Below are 22,477 nucleotides of genomic sequence, written 5' to 3'. Positions count from 1 at the left end.
TAGCTAGAGTATTGCGTACTCCTAGTTTCGAAAAGAACTCGGTGAATGCTTGAACAGTAGCGCCAGGGCTACCTTGAAGACTCGACGGATGGTGGTATCGGGTAAAAGCAGACCAATTCAGGCTGGTGCTCACAAACAAATATGCAGCTTTAGAACAGGAATATGAAGACAACGTAGAGGTAATTAATGAAACCGTAACTAGGCTGATCTCAGAAGCAGCAATTGAAGTGGGAGGTAAGGCACCAAGGCAACCACTAGGTAAACTCTCCCAAGTAACAAATGACCTAATAAAGACACGAGCTAGCAAGAATGTGTCAGAATCAAGAGATCCCTCAATTATCAAGACTGATCAACAAGGAGAAAGTAGGGCATATTCTAAATTATAATGTGGAAAAGATTGAGGAAGCAGTAAAAAAGTGTTAGTTTCGCCCGAAAGGCGAAGCATCAATTCCCATAACACATTACTAGAAAGCTAAATGCAGTAAGGATAGTAGTTTTATCGGCTGCATAAACATGGATACATTCGCTTACTAACTGAATTAACAAGCCTGGGGTCAACAAGCACAAGCAAACATGAATAGATGACACTCGATGTCCGAAGACAACCACTGTCAAAATGCTGGCGTGAGCGAGCGGGGCGGCAGCAGCGAGCGAAGGTTCGTGCAGTCTATTATTTCAACGGAAACTGAGCGACGAAAGCACAGCAAATACAAAGATAAGACCCTTGTGGAGATCGCTTTCAAGATACGGTGCGCACGACAGCTAGGAGCCGCGCAAAATACAAGTACGCAGTTGCTGGCAGAGTGGAAGCCGCACCCCCTCCCTCCCTTGCTGCCTTCCCGCTTTCCTCCTTTCGCGTTGGAGATTTAGTCGGCAGTTCTCTTTGCGCCCGGTCGAAAGATAAGCATTTGGTGCCGCAGCTAAACGTCCCTCCCCTCCATCCCTTCCATCCCCCCATGGCCTCTGGCACGATGGAAGACGTCACGTTTGCTCTCCGCCATGCGTTCGCTCTCCGTGAAAGCGCGCGAGGGTCGCGCGCTTTCAATCGTACATCCGGCATACGGCTCGCAGCAATGATTTTATCGCTCTTGGACTTTATACGGAACCTCACGGCGACGCTGACGACGGCAGAATTTAGAATGGAGTTCAAATAATTGCTATCGCAATAATATGGACGCAGCATGAAATGACTGAGAAGAAAACTTGGCATAGGCCAAGGGAAGATGTGTGCACTGAAAGATAAGCAGGGTAATATCGTCAGCAATTTCGACGACACAATAAAAGCAGTGGACGAAGTCTATACTGACCTGTACAGTACCTTGAGGAGCCAAGCTACTTTCATTCAAAGTGGTGGTGAACAATTTACAGAAGCTCCTTCTTTAACTAGAGATAAGTTATAAGGGCCTTACAAACATGACCAGGGGAAAAGCTGTTGGAGAAGATGGAATAACCGTTGATTTAATCAACGATGGAGGAAATATCGTGCTTGAAAAGCTTGCCACCCTTCGTATGCAACGCCTCACGACTTCAAGTGTACCAGAGAGCTGGAAGAATGCCAACATTTTACTAATTCATAAGAAGGGAGACGTTAAAAAATTGAAGAATTATACACCCCTTAGCTTGCTTTATGTATTGTATAAAATATTCACCAAGATAATTTCAAATAAAATCAGGGCAACACTTGACTTCAGCCAACCAAGAGAACAGGCTGGCTTCAGGAAAGGATAATATACAATAGATCAAATCCATGTCAACAATCAGGTAATCGAGAAATCTGCGGAGTACAATCAACTTTTCTATGGCTTTCATATATTATGAAAAAACACTTTATTCAATACAGGTACCAGCAGTCATAGAGGCATTGCGTAATCAAGGAGAGGCATACGTGAATATGTTGGCAAATATCTACGAAGAATCCACAACTACCTTGGTTCTAGACAAGAAAAGTAGAAAGTTACCTATCCAGAAAGGGGTCAGGAAAGGAGACACAATCTCTACAATGATATTCACCGCATGCTTATAAGAAGTATTCAAGCTCATAGACTAGGAAGGCTCAGGAGAGGTTTAACGGCGGTTATCTCAGGAACCTTCCACTTGCAGATGACTTTGTCCTATTCAGCAACAATGGGGACAAATTACAACAAATGATTGAGGACCTTAACCAAGAAAGTGTAAGAGTGGGGTTGAAGGTTAATATGCAGAAGACAAAAATAATGTTCAATAGCTTGGCAAGGCAAGAATTCAGGATCGCCAGTCAGCCTCTAGAGTCTGTAAAGGAGTACGTTTATCTAGGTTAATTACTCACAGGGGACCCTGATCATGAGAAGAAAACTTACAGAATAATAAAACTGGTTTGGAGTTCATACGGCAATCATTACCAAATCCTGACTGGGAGCTTGCCATGGAAGTTGAAAAGAAAAATGTACAATCATTCCATTCTACCGGTGCTAACATATGATGCAGGAACTTGGAGGTTAACAAGTAAGCTCGAGAACAAGTTAAGGACTGCAAAAAGAGCCATGGAATGAAAAATGTTAGGCCTAACGTTAAGAGACAGGAAGAGACCGGTGTGGATCAGAGAGGAAACCGGGATAGCCGATATTCTAATTGACATTAAGAGAACAAAATGGAGCTTGGCAGGCCATGTAATGCGTAGGATGGATAACCGGTGGATGATTGGAGTTACAGGATGGATACCAAGAGACAGAAAGCGCAGTCGAGGACGGCAGGAAACTAGGTGAGGTGATGAAGTTAGGAAATTTGCATGCTCAAGTTAGAATCAGCTAGCGCAACTTTGGAGATCGCTGGGAGAGGCCTTCGCCCTGCCGTGGACATAAATATAGGCTGCTGCTGATGATGATATCGAATACTTTGTTGTCGAGACTACGAAAAAAAAACGCTGAATCGCAAGGATAGCAATCTGCCGTCTGCGTACGCGAGGTCAGGTGCTAAAACGAAATGAATCTCGCCGTTTCGAGCACTTAATGTTTGTGAACAAGGCTCGCGTACGGAAGCGGAGACGTATAATACAGAATGCACGTTTCTGGCCGGCGTCCTGTTCTTTTTCATCTGATGTGAATTTACCACCTGACCAGACTATTTGAAAAAAAAAATAACTTAGGTTTTCCGTGTCAAAACCAGAATATGCTTATGAGGCACGTCGTAGGCATACCGAATAACTTTGGTCACCTTCTATTCTTTAACGTGCACCCAATGCACACTACACGGGCGTTTTTGCATTTAGCCCCCATAAATGCGGCCGCCATGGCCGGGATTTGATCCCGCGCCCTCGGGCTTAGCAGCGCAACCATACCAGGTGTCGTCAAACCACTTATTTTATCATATTTTATCACGCTCGCGAAAATGTCTGTGCTAGAGTCTTGTGTAGCAAAATTATATAACTGATCGCGTACTAACAGGTCAAATAGACCATGCAAGAAAACTCAAAGCCACCGTTTTCTCTCCAGTTCTCTTCCCAGGATGTCAGTCCGGTGCTCGCAAAAATTACAGTGAAAGAGCTGCACTCAAATGGCAATTGATCAAGAAGTTGCTACATGCAAGCGAACAAAAGCGGTTCTCGCTTAATTTTATTGGCTTACGCTCATGCGTTGTTACCTAATTACCGTCTTGATTAATTACTTGGTGGCACTTATTGCAACTTGCGAACTTTAGCCGGTGGCTTTATAAGGCACAATCACTTCGAACGGTTTCAAAGGATCGCGTTTGGTTGCGAGATAAGTGCCGTGAAACATTCGGTAATAACGCACTAATGTTCCACGTACTTTTATAACAAACCGCCTGGTAAGTAAGCGGTGGTCGGAGCCCCTCAGTAGGGCCCCACTGGCGCCTGCCGCCTGCCTGACCTGGCACTTTTCCTAGTCGGAACGGGCGAACTGCCATTGAGATATTATTACTTGGCCTATGAGGGTGCTTAACACCAGGTCACATGTATAGTGTATATGCCACCGCACCAAGGGCACGTGGCCTATAGCTGGGATACATGGCATTTAGCAGTTTTAAATGGAGGAATACCCCGGTCTGTAGAATCGGCGGCCTGTTCCCCGCTAAGTTAGAAGCAGGAACGTCCATCGCAAACTTTGGGTGGCATACCTCGAAAGTGGTGTCATCCTGAAAATGTGTTCTATAGGTACGCCTTGCGACCTTACCGCCTACAATATGCAACTGCTATATGTTCCGTTAAGGAAACATTAAAAAGGTATTTAGCGCATTTTCGCTAAAAAGTTAAATATTAATTTCGATTTCTCGTGAAAGTAATGTCCGCCTGTTTGAGTAATCGTTCTCGATGGCTCGATTTGTGCTATCTTTCACAGGTGACATTTCAAATTCGATATGATCTAAAAAAAACTATCAGCCCTTCCACTGGAGTGGAGATGGAAGACCAGCGAAGCTGTACTATGGTAGGAATTATGCATTTCCAATTATAACTATTAAGATGCGATGGTGTAATTGGTTATTTGAACTATTAAAGAATGAGAAATATATATGATCCGGTGGTTTTCATTTATTTAGTGACCACAGGAACCATGGCCTTCTGGTCGCTACGGTACACCGCGATAGGGTGTACGGCAAAGGTTGGCACGTTCGTCATAAACACGTCGCCAACGCCGCGCGTTCGGTGAAAACGCGGGCAAAACGCCGCCGCCGTCGACAACAGTTGTGCGCGTTGTTTATGTCACAACACACAACCGCTGTCTAAACGCTGGCTACGTGCCGGAACGGCTAAACGCCGTTGTCGACACTGTTAGGGGAGAGGCGGGCGAGACCCCAAAGAGAGTCTGTGGCACAGGCGGCAGGAGACTGCTTGGCGCTGAGCCGTGCTCCCTCAAGGGCTGCAGAAGATAGCGCCAACCTTTCCCTTTCCCTCAAGAACCACTTATCATCATCATCAGGAGGCTGGCAGGGATGCACGCATGCGCTGCAGTGGGAGAGTGGGCACGCACACGCACAGTCTAGGGTGCCTTCATTCCCTCTTCGCCCACCGCTCCTCTTCCACTGGGAAGTCGCGTTTGCTGTCCGCCGTGCGTACGCTCCCCGTGAAAGCGCGCTTCTCTCGCCCTCGCGCGCTTTCACTCGCACACACAGCATATAGCCAATGAGAGTTTTTTTTTTTCCTATTGCCGGACGCGACCATCGAAGAGTGAGCCCTTAACAGCTTCGCTGTAAAAACACCCGGTATAAGCCGAGCGGCCTCCCTCGCTACCGATCCGCGTGTCTACTCCGCGATAAACAAGCCCACACCTCATCGCGGAGCAGATGGCAAAGAAACCTTCGCTTTAGAAATATTTTCTTTTTGCGAATTGCATTATGACGATCTATGCAGCTGTAAAATAGGATGATGGTCTTCTAGCGACACATACAGACATACAGTCTGTATGTGTAGAGGCTGGTGGCGGTTGGTGCGCGCTCCATCGCCGCACCATCTCACTGTTTGCCGAAACTGTCAATGTGTCCAAAAAATGTCGCAGGTTCACCCGAAAGGCAAAGCATCAATTGCGATAGCAACTTAGTAGAGAAAACGGAGTAAGGATAGTAGTTTTATCAGCTGTATAAAATTGGACATGCAGCAGCACCAGCAACGCGCAGAACTGGTGTCGACGCCGTCGCCGTTTTGCCTGCATTCGTACCGAACGCGCGCGGCGTTGGTGAGTGTTGCCGGTGCCTATGGGGGCTCGGAGGTTTTCGACGAGATCAGAATGGGTCACTCGTCGAGCAGCGTCGGAAATCTTACCCACCTTCTCGCCTCGCAACGTTTTATTGCGATAGCAATTATATGGACACTCAAAAGCAGATTTCTGCCGTCGGCGTCGCCGTCGCCGTGAGGTTCCGTATGACGTCATTTGGAGATGAAATCGTCGCCGCGCGCCGAACGCTGTATGTGCGAGTGAAAGGGCGCGAGGGGCGCGTCTTTCATGGGGAGTGCACGCACGGCGGAGAACAAACGCGCGTTCTGCGCCGTGCTCGCTTAAGGGCTGCAGAAGTAGGCGTCTCTTTTCTCCTTTACAATCACCATATATGTAGAGCAAACGCGCCTTCTTCCGACATGCGAGAGGCCGTGGGGGAGGGGGAGGGAAGGGAGGGGACGTTTAGCTGCGGCACCGAGTGCCTATTTATATCAGAGGCTCCGGCAACAGTCACCAACGCCGCACGCATTTTGAGCGAACGCGGGCAAAACGCCGATGGCGTCGACAACAGTTCTGCGTGTTGCCGATGCTGCTGCATGTCCAAGTTTATACAGCTGATAAAGCTAATATCATTACTCCGTATAGCTCTCGTAAGTTTGCTATCGCAATTGATGCTTCGCCTTTCAGGTGAAACTGCGACAGCTTTTTTTTATATAAATACGCATTTGGTGCCGCAGCTAAACGCCGCCCCCCCTCCCTCCCTCCCGTCCACCTACGGCCTTTCGCGCGACGGAAGAAGATGATAAGTGGTTCTTGAGGGAAAGGGAAAGGTTGGCGCTATCTTCTGCAGCCCTTGAGGGAGCACGGCTCAGCGCCAATCGGAAGAAGTCGCGTTTTCTATCTATCTATGGGCATTGTAAAGGAGGAAAGAGACGTTTAATTCTGCAGCCCTTCAAGGAGCACGACGCACAACACGCGTTTGCTCTCCGACGTGCGTTCCCTCCCCGTGAAAGCGCGCGTCCCTCGCGCACTTTCACTCGCACATCCAGCGTGCGGAGCGCGGCGACGATTTCATCGCCGTTGACGCCATACGGAACCTCACGGCGATGGTGACGGCAGAAATCCTCTTTGGAGTGTCCATATAACTGCTATCGCAATAAAAGGCGACCTGCTGCTATTCATCTTGATCAGGGCTGTGCGACCTCTGTTTTTGACGTTGAGACACTGGTGGAGGTGCTGGAGCCTTGAACCTCACGCGTTCAACACTGTCAGGCCCCGTACACCCAGTCCGGAAGCTCCACCTCTCGTCACGACTCCAGTCCATCGATTAAGTCGGCGCCTGCTCGGCCTGAGCCCGGAATTCCCTCCCGTTGCGCCTCCCACTAGCATGGCAGTTCCTACACCATCGGCCACTCTTGCTTCTTCTCAGACGGCGCCGAGCCTTTCCCAGGTGACTCTTGAACAGCCGTCACATTTCACAGGAGCAGTGCCACGACCCAGAGCTCCTCCCACTCATTCATTTCTTTAAAGGCCGAAATAAAGACGTCCCGCGACTCTATGCCAGGGGACTGCCGTAGTTTTGTCTGCGGAATGATGTTCTCTATAAGAACTTCTCTGCCAGCGGCATCACATACCTGCGTGCTGTACCGGCATCACATCGAAAAGAAATACTAACAGCATGCCACAATGAAGCCACCTCAGGTCATCTAGGCTACACGAGAACACTGTCCCGACTCCGATGCAAGTACTATTGGCCAAAGCTATCCGCTGCTGTGAAACATCATGTGCAAACATGTGCCGACTGCCAAAGACGCAAATAACCTACCGGAAAGCCTACAGGTATCTTACATCCAGTCGAGGTACCAGTCGAGGAAATGGATTTCCTGGGCCCATTTCAAACTTCTACAGCCGGCAATAAATGGATCATTGTCCCAACCGATTACCTGACGCGCTACGCGGAGACTATAGAGCTACGCAGCGGGGCACAACAGCCGAAGCGGCTCATTTTTTTCATCGAGAACGTCGTCCTTCGGCACGGCGCCCCAAAAGTAGTCATCACAGACAAGGGAACTGCCTTCACTGCAGAACTTCTTGACTCGGTGCTCACACTAAGTTGCAGAAGCCATCGGAACACAACCGCATATCATCCCCAGACCAACGGACTAACCGAGCGGCTTAAAAAGACCCTCGCAGACATTCTATGCATGTACGTCGACGTGGAACACAAGAACTAGGATCAGATTTTGCCTTACTTAACTTTCGCAAAGAATACCGCTCGACAAGAAACTACTCGAATGACACCCTTCAGCTTGGTCCACGGTCGCGACGCCACGACGACGTTGTATGGCATGCTGCCGCACGAGTGTGACGACATACCTACCGACGTTGTCAAATTTACTCAGCGCGCCGAAGAAGCCAGACAGCTTGCCGGCGTACGTATCTGCTATCAGCAAGACCAAGATGCAAAACGGTACGACCTTCGACACAGGTCCGTTCTCTACACTCCCGGCGACAAAGTATGGGTTTGGATACCCATATGCCATCGTGGACTTTCCGTAAAACTGCTAAGACGGTACTTTGGACCGTACAGAGTGATCCGACGCCTGAGCGACGTGACCTACAAGGTCGTTCCTGACAGTGACAGTAGCTCGAATCGCCGCAAGCACTTACCCGAAGTGGTGCATGTGGTGCGGATGAACCCGTATCTGTCGAACTAAGTTTCGTTTGTTATTTTCTGTTGTTTTTTTTTTCTTTTGTTTTGCGTGTGTTGCTTTGTTCCCTTTGTAAACCGCCCTCATATGCTTAAGTTGCGCATGAACTCCGATGAAAAGGAGGACTATGCGAGCAGGCATGAGCGTTTCTATCAAGGCGCGGCGAAGAAGGAGTCGCAGTAGCACGCGGTATTAAAAAGGCGACCTGCTGCTATTCCTCTTGATCAGGGCTGTGCGACCTGTGTTTTTGACGTTGCTAAAATATTATCGGGGCAACGCATCAAAATTTCTCATCACATTTTTATACAATAACAAGCGCTTTTATGTTGGCCATCTCAAACATTTTTGTGCTCAGAAACGTCACAGCGTGTCAGAGTGGCGGCTGTCCATGAAGCGCTTTGTTCGACCTGAACTACACAGGGTCCTTTTATACTCCTACTGGAGGCCGCGAAATCATGATGACCCAACCAAACGCACACATGAATGTTCTTTCACCGCAAAAGCAGCTTTTGAAGCAGGGATTCATCACCACGTTGATCACCAGAAAGGAAGCCGATGATAATGATGACGACACAGTGCTTCAAACAGTACCTTTTGCGACGAAAGAACGTTTAAATGTGCGTTTGCTGGGCTTCATATTTCGCGGCCTCTAGTGCGGCTATACAGCTACACCAGACCTCCATGCCAATACTCAAGTTTTACCCTAGCAACCTGCAGCATGCAAACACTGCGCTTCACTGTTGGCATCAGTTCTGTTTTCCCAACTGTTTCAAATAACTGCAATATGTGCCATAGTGGCACGCAAAATAACTTTTCCGTTGCTCTTTTTTTTCTGATTTCGTTTCGTGCTCTTTCCGCCTAAGTTCTAGTGCTCCACATTGTGGGTCACATTGATCAGTATTCGCACGTTAGTTTCCACTGAGAAGCGTTGCACCGAGGTCTTACCTTTGCGATGTGGTAAAACTGCACTAGAAGCTTCCAGCGAGTAATCGTCCTCGACCGTTTCACACCAGTTTCCACTTCTTCGCTTGCGTCACGTCCCAATATACTGTACATGAATGATTTCTCCATGACATTTGCATCCGGTCCTGTCTTTCGTAGGCCCTGAAAAAATGTTGAAGCAATTTTTACGGACTTTACATTGACCTACATTATCTGACTTGGCTGTGTCCGGCGAAAATCATTCGGAGAACCATTGTGTTATGCAGTTACTAAATCTGTTCATGCTCCAAAATTCTCAAGTGACAGCGTTCAAAACCAGATGGTGCCGAAGTGGGCTGCAGTCAAATTATAACACACACTAGCAAGTCTCTCACTTCGTTCACCAAGGCTGGTTTGTATTGCATACTAGACGATACCGAACTCTTAATCCTACAATTAAGGCCCAAGAGCCGACCGATAGTGTCCATCAATGGTTCTATAGGGGGTGTTCATGAACCTGTTCATTCGTAGTTCTTTCGTCATGTAAACTTGGCAGCAACACCGCGTTTTCTATATATTTCTATGAACTGTTTCGAGGAACTACCACTTATTAAGGCCCTATCAGTCGTTGTACAGCCATCCCTGGCAATTGCTGTTGTCGTAACACCACTGTACCTTCTCAATTTAGCGTTTTCTTCGCACGCAAGATGAGTAAACAAATGGAAAGATTTCTTGTTGTTGCTTCCCCATTACCTATTCAAGTTATCACTGGTGCTTAGCAACGCGCGTCAACTTACATAGTTATCAGCATCGTGAACAAAACAGAGTCACTCCGCAATTACCGGCTGACATGTGGGCAATACCGTGTTATTTTAACTGTGCAATATAATTTCTTGGAGCGTATACCGATGTAAATTTTAACAGCGAAGCTGTTTAAGCCAGCCGTAAAATGTCCGCGTTTCACGAAAAGCCAGCCAGCCGCGCCGAAGCCATGGAAACCAGCAACCACCTCGCGGAGCGTCGCGCGCTATGCTCGAGAGAGAAAAAGAGAAAGTGAGAGCCAGAGAGTGCGCTCGTCGCGCCGTTTTTCTAGGTGGCGTTGTTCGCGTGCATTGCTCGGAAGAGAGAAAGAGAAAATGAGAGTGAGCGAGAGTGAGAGAGAAACGAATTTTAACAGCACCAACGAGGCAACGCTCAGTGGTGCTGCCGACACCAACCGCGCTTTTCCGTTTCCCCGCATTAGCGCCGAATGCTCCCGGTGTCCGTGAGTCCAGCAGGCGCCTCTGGCGGCGGCTCGGCTGAGCTCCCACAAGCTGCGTGCTACTGCGCACGCGCCGTGACGTCATCCTGGCGTTTCGTCTGCTGCGCGCCGCCCGTACACTGTGCATAGCTTTTGCGCCACTTCTCCTTGTGCTTGGACTGCAAGTGCTTCACGAGGCGCTCCCCGATGCGATGGACCACGGGGAAATGCTTATACACTTCGTAAAACTTAGCACAACTTGGCATTACTTCGTATTACTCAGCATCACTTCGTATAGCCAGGACCAGCTAGGAACCGATCAGCTCCGCTGTGTCTTTAGCCTTGCGCCACTAGTGCAAGCTACCCCGATTTTTTTATATTGGACTCTACCGCAATCATTGCTCATCGTGTGCCTCTGCCATACGTCTGTGTTTAACTAGCGTGACTAAAACTCTTATACTGAAATGCTTATTTTCATTTTAAGGTTGAGTAAAATGCCCTGTGCAAATAGCGGCTCCAAGAGCAGCTTACCGCAGCCTAGAGCCCTATACTAGCGGACAAGTTTTTGCGGCAATGAAGGGAAAGCTACAGGCGCGTGGCTGCAGAACATGTGTTGGTGCGCCAAGTAGGCCGGCAGCGTTTGACAGTGTTTTGGTTGCTCGGAACAGACGATGAATCGACGCAGCTTCCACGTGCTACGGCTTCGCGTTTGCTCAGACGCGGAAGTGAATAGTCGCAAAATGAACAAGCTTTTACACTCAGTGGTGCGTTATGTCTTATTTAATTGTTGCTAATAAGGTGTCTGTCTTTTCTCTTCCACAGCCTACACTAACATGAATTTAAACGCGGGACTTCTTTCAAAATCGCTCTCACTTGTGCGTGCTTTGCCTCGGTAGCTTTCCCATCATTGCCGCAGAAAGTTGTCCGCGAGTATAGTAACTGCGCCGTCATAACAAAGAAAATAAAAAATATTTAGAAGAGTGGTCAGGATTGCAGCAAACAGTTAAAAAGACTCAAATTCACTGATAACGTGTCATGCATTTCAGTAGAAAACACGCAAATCCTAAAAAGCGATGAGATATTCATTTTAAATGTCAAGCCGATAAATGTGCCTTGATCATCCACCGCATAGGTACAGGACCAGCAGAAGTGCCCACCATTACCGAATCACCGGAAAGACACTCACGTTACAATTATGAAACACGTGAGTTACCATCGTGACAGGTGGACAGAGTTCTCGGGAGCCAACAAATTCTGTGTGAGGACACGCTCCAAGCAGCTCTTCTGTGTAAGAAGGATGTGTTACGTGCTTGCCACAATCGAAAACACGGACCTCATGCATAGGCCACAAAAAATAATCAGCGTTGTTTATTAACAATTGTCGGTCGTTCTTTGCATATGATACCAGCGGTTCTCCGGCTGCGAGTCGAACCCATCAAGCAAGTGTTACGAGCAAGGGTGCTAAACCTGAAACAGCGAGTAAGCAATCGAATTCTTTAATAGGTGAACGTGTGCCCAGAATGAAAAGCAACATTCACGCGATAAACCGCGTCACATGCCTAGAAAAATAATTTCTATGTTCCCAGTAAACTCTCGATATACCGAAATAATGGAGACCGGGAATATATTTCGTTATGATCAGCATTTCTGTGAAAACCGATAGGATCGCAAAGAGACATAGTCCGGACGGACGTGAACACCAGCAGTGCGGCCGCCAGAAAAGCATAGAATGAAACACGCCCTTGCTCGATATGGGACATTACCGTGGAGACATTTTACTGGCGTCAATGAGCAGCTGCTTCTTCTGTCGGTTACTATTACCTCACAGAGTCACACCAAAGAAACTGGCCCTACCTGGTGATGTGACTTCCAGTGTTTTTTTTTTTTTCATTTCCAAGCTGACAAAAAAACATCCAGCGTTTCTAATAAATCAGTTTGTAATAATCTTTGAACGTTCTCCAGGCCTTGAGGCCATCCTAATCACAAAAGACGTTTTGCGACTCTCCGGTGATAGCTACATGTTCGAATAATGAGACACGTGGCCATCGGACCAAGATTGTAGTTGGTCATGTCTTCGGCGTTAGTACCTACATCAGACAACCAAAGGAAGTAGCTGTAGCGATGCATTGGTCCCCACATTGGCATGTATTGCGATCGGTCAGGGCTGCTCGAGTACATAAACCGCACGGCAGTGTCCTGGAAGTAATGGAATTAAATAATTGAAAATAATTTGCATTGAGCATGCCGGTATCTTTCAAACCACTGTAGAAAGGTCACTTGTCACGCATAGGGCACTATCACAATTTTTTTCCATTAGGAATAATATAAGCATCAAACATGTGCAATGAGTAATGTGCATAACTGAGGTATAGTGCATAACCCGTTATTGTTAAGTCGACCGTCCTAGAGACAGTCCTCAATATATCAGTATCTTTGGTATAGCCTCAGTTGTCTATTTTGCATTTCTGTAACTGTGAAAAATTCATTCCAATTCAAAAGACATCAAATTTGCTTAGGTGGCGCTCTTTGGCAACATCTGGCCCTTGCGCCATGATGATGATAAACACTTTTATTAAATAAACCACACTAATCAATCAAATTTGCTTGGTATGGCAACGCCCGTTGCACATGCTTTGCCATTTATTTATTTATTTATTTATTTATTTATTTCTGTACCGTACAGGCTCATTAGAGGACATTGAGTAAAAGGGGCACAACGCAAAAGGTTACAAAGACAGGAAACTGCAATTTGTGTCACATTATCAGACAAAGCAGACAAATATTAAAGAAAGGAATGATCCTTGTGCTTACACCTGAAATAAAAATGACAAGTCAGCAGAACCGATGAAAATATAAAGCAACTTGCGAAGGTTATTATACATTACTAACAAAAATAACCTTTGCAGTTCTGGATGAAACGCATTGCGATTAGGTAGAGATACAGTATTATCAGTAACACTGTTCCAGATTTTGATGGCATGAGGCAGTGCTGATAAGCTAAGTGCGTGCGTGTTACCGAAGATACTCAAGAAACAATTGCTATTTCTAAGGTGAATCGACATGCGCATAGGAGCTTCAAGGAGTAGTAAATGGGACCGATTATCATGAACGTATTTATGTAGAGTTCAACGAAGATTTATTGTGCGTCAAATTTGTAATGGTGGTAGGGAAATTTTGTGTTTTATCGGTGTTACACTAAACGTCCTATCGTATCTGCGTGCTTTAAAGTGTGCCGCCCCATTTTGAATTGATTCCAGCATTGAAATTAAGTAGTTTGCTGTGGAGACCAAATAGAACATGCACATTCCAATTCGGGAGGAACAAGTGTTTAGTACGCCATTCGCGCCCTGGAGTCGGGGCATTTCGCAAGTTTCGTCGCAAATAAGCTAAAGATTTAGATGCTTTCGTGCACATACCCCTTCCAGGAAAGAGTTATTTATCGTGTAGGGAAAATTAGAGGTAGAAGGTCTGCCCGAGCAAGACATGACCTTACACATGTCAGAGTTCAAGGTCATCTGGCATATACTGCACTAGCGACGACTTATGACGTCAAGGTTGCTCTGCAAGGTCAAGTGGTTGTGAGCATTGCTAATTACGCGATATATATTGCGATCATCAGCGAAAAGTCTTATTCGGGAGGATACGTTAGTGTGTATGTTAATAATGAAAATAAGGAAAAGCAGAGGATGAATTGTTGAACTAGGATGACAAAGATGAAGTATTGAGTTATTGCTGCTTGCTCGATGTTGCGTTATAGTTATGTCAGTATTGTCTCAAGCCGATAAAACAGTCTAAAATCATCATTCCGTGGGTATCGTACGCTTAGCGCGCCTCCAATAACATGACGAGCAGAAGCGATCTGCGTTGTACTTGAAGATGCGCGCGCATTCTCTCATCCTTCATCTGATTTTCAGTGACAGCAGAAGCACGCGTTTCAACGCATATCTCATCATCTTACATCAGGTTGCTTCAATTTCACAATTCACCGCTTCTTCAAAGGCGTATGTTCATCTATATGCATCAGATTTACCTTGCTGCTGAAAACTCGGTTATCGCTCCTGACGTCGTCATTATTTTTGCAGCGGGACGCGTCTGTGATAGAACCTCCTGCTTTCGTGATGCAAGCAGCAATGGTTTGCAGGGAAACAGTGTCCGAGGAAGCTGCAATGCTGTGTAAAGCATTTAACAGATCGACATTAGCGATGTGAGAGGGATCGAAGTGGTCCAGGTTGAAGAGAAGATGCTGCAGTATTTTTCGTGCGTAATGAACTCTCAGCTACCGAACTATGCCCCAATCCAGATATTGAAATTTGCAAATTGTATTTGCAGGTAAAAACGTGAGATTGATACTTACCAGGTTTGGCGGCATGAGGAGAAGAGAGAGAACCTTCTGGTTAATCATTACTCACAGTTGGCTACCACGTTGACACTTGTTAATAAGCACTGGATTTGTAGGAAGCACACGACAGTCCCACAGAGATGGTATGTGTCGCCCAAGGCGGCACGGCGTTATTGTTACCGCTCAATATGCAGACTAAAGGAATCGATGCGCTCATTACACGTGTGAATTGTTACATTACAGGTGTGGATGGCATGGATCATTACACGTGTGGATGCTGCCACCATTTGATAAGCGCATGGTATAGGAAAGCATGATGATCACCCTGATAAAGATTCAACGCAGGCAGTGCACGTGAGAATTGTCGGAGTAACTGAAACTGTGAGCGAAACCAAAGTAAGCGTGGTCATTGTCTGCTGCGCTGTCGTCAGGGGTCATAGTTATCGTGTCCTCTTTTTATAATTATACTAGTTTTCTTCTACGGCACGACTCTTTATGGAGTTCAGGATATAGCACAATTATTGTTTTCGTGTGAATCTACATTCCTCCTGATTGCCGTCTTCTCTATACAGGTGAAAAATCCATGCTCTCCTGTAGGATTGTAACGGGGACCGGTGTTTTTTCCTTCATTATAGCCGTTACTACACTATAACATGGTTCTACTGTAATCATACGCGACACGGCTTGTATCCAATGTCGTACCAAGTGATTGTCCAACTGTCGAAGTATCTTGTGCACCCAGACATATATACGCCAACTGCTCTACCAGTGCAACTAGAAAATTCGATGTTACGTCAACCAGAATAGTCCAAGACGTCGGACGACTCGCCAAGATACCTTCCCTACAGGAGGCCGGGGGTCCTTCGCTTCCCGCCGCTTCGATAGGAGCCTGCAGAATAGCCCGATCTGGTAGCAGCGGGAGCTCCGCCATGACTACGCCTGACCTGACACCGGGACAGAGGCAACCGACTGACCCCGAGAGCAACCGTGAATGTAAGTGATATAACGCTAGAGAAACAGACGACGAGTATAGGCTTATTGATGATTGTGACATAGCTCACATCGCAGATCTGGACGATGAAGGCTTCAGGCTTGTGCGTCACCGCAAGCAGAGGACCGTCGGAATCCCAGTGATTATTACACCTGTCATAGAAGGAGCCAACCTGAAAATGTGAATCCCATTGCTCTGTCTACGGAAATTGAGGAAATTCTTGGCGCATCACCAGTTAGGAGCCGATTTACTGCTCAAGGGGCGCTGCTTCTAGATGTACAGACAGAAGAACATGTGAACGCCCTTCTCAGTTGCAAGTCAATGTCGGGGACTGCAATCTCAGCACGAATGCCCAATTCGTACCTGCAAAACACTTTTTTATTATTAGAGGAGTGCCAAAGGGGTACACTGACGAGGATCAGTTGGACTACCTTAAACTACAAGGTGTTTATCATGCAAGGAGAGTCACGTGACGCGTCCAAATTTCCAAATTCTAATGGGAGTTCAGGCGAACCAGCACCGTGGTTCTAACGTTCGCTTCAAACACAGACCGCCCAGAGAAAATCAACTTGGGCTTCACAAGACAGGAGACCATTGACTATGTTGAGACACCACCTTGGTGCTGCAAGTCTCAGCAATATGGACATGTGGCTAAGTACTGCCGTGGTGAGCAGTGGTGTAAGTGATGTGGAGGACCGCATGATTTCAGAACATGCACGTGCAGCTAGAACTTTCTTTGTGCAAACTGTAGTGGTGGTCAGTCAGCTGGATGGTCATCCTGCAAGTGTCCTACGTGGGCAGCGGCAATAAAGCGAAAGACAACGTTTATCTTGGGGCCAAAAGCAAAGGATGAGAAGAATAAGACGACGAAAAATACGGAGAGTCGCAGAGAGTCAGACGACATCAAATGGAGTGAAACTGATTTCCCAAGCCAGAAGCCTCCTTCAGGAACCCAGGACAAAGTGGTGCCATCGCGCAGCGGACCGGCTAAAGCAGTCAAATTAATTAACACAGACCCGATAGAACACTGCTGAACACCCGGAACAGCGAAGGTATGTGTCTGCACTGCAGCGACCCCAATCGCGTTGCGATGAAAAAACACCACAGGAGGACTGCTAACTAGGTGTTATGTGCTCTCTTCAAGGCCCTGCGATCACACATAGAGAAGATGCCGGCGAGCTCGATGAAAGACATGCTCGAAGTAGTCCTGGCTCTCGAGTCGACGATTCTAAGCTCTGCCTCTTCTTAAAGCACCCAACAATATGGATTTGGTCAGGACACAATGTTCACCATCTCGCCCAAAGGTGACACTTATGCAATGGAACTGTGCCGGTCTTGCGCGCCATTTACCTGAACTGTCGCTTTTCTTACGCAACATGCCTGTGCCAATATTGGCCCTGTCCTGAGGCTGGTCTTCCAAGTTCCAGATGAATTGCTGGTTATGTCGCACATGAAAAGCAAAGTATTCCGACATTTCCGAATGGAAGCGCCACGCTATATGTCAGACGTGAAATGCCACATTACGTTCCACAAGTTCAAGACCCTTGCAGCAGTGCTGTGGAGGTCACTGCTATACAAGTGCGGCTGAGAAACCGAAGCCTCAGCGTGGCCGTCCGTATATGTGAGCTCTCGCCAGAAGGTCTCGATGGGAGAGATCATAAGAGACCTCTGCAGCCGCTGCCCGGCTCAGAGGATTATATGTGGGGACTTTAACGCACACCATACTCTCTAGGGGTGACAAGGTGATTGATGCACGTGGGAAGCAAATTGTTAGTGCATCAGACACTGAGGGACTCTGCATTGCCGAATGACAAACAGCCAACGTTTTTTTCGACCACCGGCCTCTTACAGTGTCATTGACTTGACATTACACTCAGCGGACATCCTCGCATCGTCAACTACGAGTAAAGATAGAATGGGTAGTGACCATTTTCCTGTCTTCGTCAACATTGCTGGATATAGAACCAACGGCCGAAAATCCTGTCCTGTGACGCATTGGGATACATACAGGGACGGCCTAAGTGAATCATCTGGAGACTTGTTCGCGGACATGCTACGTAGCAAGAGATTAGCTACCGCAGAGCTGAAGCTACCCGACCGTTTCACCCGCTCCGGATCTAAAGCTAACACATCTATGCGCTGCCCGTAGAAAGCGGAACGGAGGCTGATGAGGACGAAGGGCGACCCACCAATGAAGACTGTATGTAACAGAATTAACGCAGTGATTCGACGTTACACGAGGGAACTAAGAGATCAATGAGCAGCATTTTGTGCAAGCCTATCGGTCTTCACGCCAGTTCCAAGGATATGGTGGGTCGTTAATAACCTTGAAGGAAACTTTCGACCAAACAAGCCATTTGAAGCTCTAGCATTGAAGTTAGGCAAGACGCTCGCTTGTCTTGCGCATGCCTTTGACCATGCATACTCTTTTGGAAGGTAAGCCGGCACAACCAACCCGCCTCCACCGCTATCGTCGTCTCTGATGGATGCTCCTTTTACACTGAGAGAGTTGGAACTAGCTATGAGCAGCCTCCGACGTCGCTGTGCGTTGAGTCCTGACCGTATCAATAATCAGATGCTCACTAACCTACCGGTTAAGCGACGACGTGATTTGCTATCATTCTTTAACCAAGTGTGGGCCAGAGGGGATATCCCACGCATATGGAAGGTAGCATGGGTGGTACCGGTTCTGAAGCCTGGAAAGAATCCTGCAGCTCTGGACTCGTACAGACCGCTATCGCTGACCTCCTGTGCAGCGAAGCTAATTGAGCAGATGGCGTGCACAAGTCTCGCTTGGTATGTCGAGCAGAGTCAAAAACGACCGTCGTGTCGTGCATGACTGGGTTTCGGCAGCGTCTAAGCACTCAAGACAATGTGCTGGACCTGCTAAGCCACATAAAACATTACAGTGCGGATGGCCTGTCGACACTTGCTGTTTTTATGGATGTTTCCAAGGCTTACGACTACGTGTCTCCAACAGCCATCATCAGCCAGTTAAAAGTTATAGGCGTCATGGGTCATCTGTTGCACTTATACATACGTTTATCAATGATCGCCGCATCAGAGGCCTGTGCGTTGAGTCGGTGACACTTTAAGCGATGAAATAAGTATATTTCGCGGCGTGCCACAGAGGAGTGTTTCATCTCCTTTATTGTTTAACATCGCTATGGCTAGCCTCCCAAGAGTACTAAACCATCGAACAACTGTGAAGATATCTATATATCCCGATGATATCTGCATATGGGTCTCCGGTTACCAGCATGGTCGCCTCGCACGAATAGCCCAGGGAGCAGTAAATGCCATTCAGGACCACTTGGCAACGCTTGGATTATCACTAGCAGGAGAAAAATCATCATTGGTACTATATCCTGGAATTAAAAGAAAATCTACACGCTTGAAGCTGAATATGGACGGATACCAAACTCGACAAGTCACCAACGTCCGATTTTTTGGCGTTACCTTGGACCGCAGGCTAGTCTGGCGCCGTGCTGTTGACCACGTTGTGGCGTCATCGTCACAGAGGCTACATGTGTTCAAGCGAGTCGCTGGCATACGCTGGGGCAACCACCCGACGTCAATGCTACGGCTACATACAGCGTTGGTTACCAGTCAGATGCTATACCAGCTACCTCTGATGTCACCCTCAGATAGCCAATACGAGCGCTTAGAAGCCATCCACAGAAAAGGTATTCGGCTTTGCCTTGGAGTCCCTCAGCTAGCGTCGAACAAGAAACTGCTCTACGAAGCTGAGTCACGCCCTCTGCGACTTCAGGCTTCCCAGACTCTCATGATCCAGCTACTATGATTGAGTGAGTCTACGCCCGGCAAAGCCCTGTTAAGACGTATAAGTAACAGGCCGCGCTCACATTTTTATGCAGCACTGAACACACTTCGCGTCTTAGGATTGCGCTGCTCGAGACTTAGGGAAAAGATAGAACTGCCCTGGACAATCTAGGACATCGCATGCGACTTAAGTATACCATGATTGCAGTCAAAGAGCTGCATTCCATCTGCAGAAGCCAAGTCACTAGTCCTGGAGCATTTGAACACAACTTACCCTAATCACCTGCAAGTATACACAGATGGTTCTGTGTCAAAGTAGACTAAGACCGCTGCGCAGCTGCATTCTATTGACCCCTTTCGGGGAGCAGTTTGCTCTAGAGGAACGACATGGCGCTTTCGGCAGCGCGTCATACGTTGCCTCAGCGAATGCGCATGAATACGAAATCATTACTGCTTTTGCCGCCCTGCTACTATGCGATCAGCTATGGGAAATTTGCAACTGGGTGTTCGCTAATGCACTGTGCCCAATTCATGCTGCAAAATGTGCAACAATAAAGGGAAATGTGCGCGGTAGTTCGCTGCAAAAATATTTATTCACATATTAAGGAGTGGAATCAACCTGTGTTGCCGCTGCTACATAAGGGCTGCCTGTGTTGCCGCCCTTCGTTATGCACGGCTTTCCACGAGGATTCATCAGACAATTCATCCGCCAGCGCTGTATAGCTAACCTCCAATAAGACGTATTCAACTCCGGAACGTCGGCACTTAAAAGGGAGTACCGCTCGTTAGAAAAGGAAGTAACGCCACTTACTGGCATAGTAAGCTTCTCGTACGTTTTTTACACACATCCTCGCCTACTCGCACGCAAACGTAAGCCCACCCTATCGCTAACGTATCAATAATAAGTGAATGGACGCACACTTGAACCAATGTGTCGAAGCATGAGTGATGGCAACTACACCGGCAAGACACGTATGTTTGAAGTCAGTAGCGCACCCATGATCTCTGCCAGGGGGGGTTGACAGTTTGCCAATACCATCTAAACAGCACTAATTTCGTTTTTTCACGGGAAATTGTCAAAAAATGCGCTTTTTGCGAGTGTGCAGACGATTGCGCATCTTACTTCTTAGTTGCAGTACTCAAATGCGTAAGGAAAGAAAGGGGTTAAGCAAAAGGGGGGTTAAGTCGGCCTCAGAGGGGGGGGGGGGGGTTCCAACCCTCGAATCCCCCCCCCCCCCCCCGTCGGTGCGCCACTGTTTGAAGCTGACCGTTTCGTGACGGTTCACAGTGTGAGGGACTAGCGATAATACGTCTTTGCTACAAGCTACCGCAACGTACAGACATTTACATTCCAAGCTTTGTGCGCTGGAAGAACAAATCTATCGCAGCAGAGCACACCCGCGAGCGATTAGGCTGAAAATAACAATCAGACAGTGGCCGCACCGAGGAACCGAGGAACTTTGCTGAGTCAGAAACATGACAAGCCGCTAACAAAGAGCACATTGATCCCGATTTAATTCATAAGTGGGACGTTTGGACAGCTTTGAATAGATTTGTAGCCCTGATTTTAGTACAAGCACCATATACACTGATCGCGCCGTTTGGACAAGGCGTCATGCGCTTTAAAAGCGCTTACATGACCTCTAAAGCTGTGGTCAAAGCTTCGTGTCGTGCACAAAGCCACCGTCTATACGATATGCGTCGATACGGAGGTACGTTTGCGGCGTCCGCACCGGTATCACGCGCTTGCATTGTAAACGCGGAGGCAACGGAGGTAGCTGAGGCAAGCAATGGACGCGTCGCCACGTGATCAAATATGACAGCGCGCACGGGAGCGCCGCGAAAAGGGTCTATATTCCCTCTCTGAGATATGCATGGTCTGGCCTTCTGGACTGTATGGCATCGTCGACAGCTAGTGGAAGGCGTAGCAATAGCTGCTGCTCTGCGTAAACTAAGGACTCTGCCTTCGCAGACTTACGGACTCAAAGGCCGCGTTACAACAACTCTACCGTGGTCTTCCATTCATCAAGTTCCCACGTAAATCACTTAGCCCTCGTGAAAGTAACTCCACAACAAAGGCTTCACAGTAAAGTTTCAGTGGTTTCCCTCCCACATTGGTATTACTGGCAACGAAAAAGCTGATGCGCTTGCATACGCAGCGCTTTATCATCCTCCCAAACTCAAGGCTTCAAAGAGTAATCAAGTGAAAAAATCAGACATTCGAAATCACTTTGGGTCGTTTTGGGTTCCACCACATATGCCCAGCGTAACCAAGAGATTTCACCGAGAGGAAGCCTCACTTTTATATCGAATCAGGACAGGATCTCCTAGTACACCGGCCTGGTTATTTAAGACGGAGCGAATCAATTCTCCCAACTGTACTGCATGCGACGAGACCGGAGACATTGAACACTTTCTGTGGTCGTGCCCGAAATTCCAAGATGAAAGAAACGCTCTCCTGGAGAATCTGCAAAAAAAAAGGACGTTCCGCATGTGTGCCTGCACCACCTAGTATTTCCCGAGGGATCAGTTATAACCCGCAAAGAAACTTGCCGTCTCCTTATGGAATTCTTAAGAGGGACTGGTTTGATGGACATATGGTGAAACCCTTCAGCAATATTGTAAGAGACGCTCGGGCGGAGCAATTCCTGGCCTTGATCGCCAGGGTAAACCAGCCTGTTGCTGCAATTCACCACTATCACCACCACCAACTAGAAAATATGCCGTGCAACTAATTTGCATCAACAGTAGCGAGCGAACAGCAAAGATGGAACTAGAAGTTGAAGCGTTTATGTAAAAAAACTTTTTTGCAGCGTACGTTCTTTCTTTGTAGGCTGGACGCCCATTGAT

At 47.5% G+C, this 22,477-nt stretch overlaps 1 protein-coding gene across 1 annotated transcript in view; it reads right to left on the bottom strand.

Moving 5' to 3' along the window:
• Positions 1–22,477, bottom strand: part of LOC119440184 (uncharacterized) — a 149,615-nt gene that overhangs the window by 55,347 nt on the left and 71,791 nt on the right. The window contains exons 21-22 of the mRNA XM_049662797.1: positions 12,606–12,710; positions 9,299–9,457 (exon numbers count right to left, since the gene is read on the bottom strand). Coding sequence (XP_049518754.1) covers positions 9,299–9,457; positions 12,606–12,710 — 264 coding nt within the window. The remainder of the gene's footprint in view (positions 1–9,298; positions 9,458–12,605; positions 12,711–22,477) is intronic.

The sequence above is a fragment of the Dermacentor silvarum genome, chromosome 2 (genome assembly GCF_013339745.2).
Source record: "Dermacentor silvarum isolate Dsil-2018 chromosome 2, BIME_Dsil_1.4, whole genome shotgun sequence".
Lineage (NCBI taxonomy): Eukaryota > Metazoa > Arthropoda > Arachnida > Ixodida > Ixodidae > Dermacentor > Dermacentor silvarum.
The sequence above is the reverse complement of the archived record's forward strand: the minus strand, read 5'-3'. Positions and strand labels throughout refer to the sequence as shown.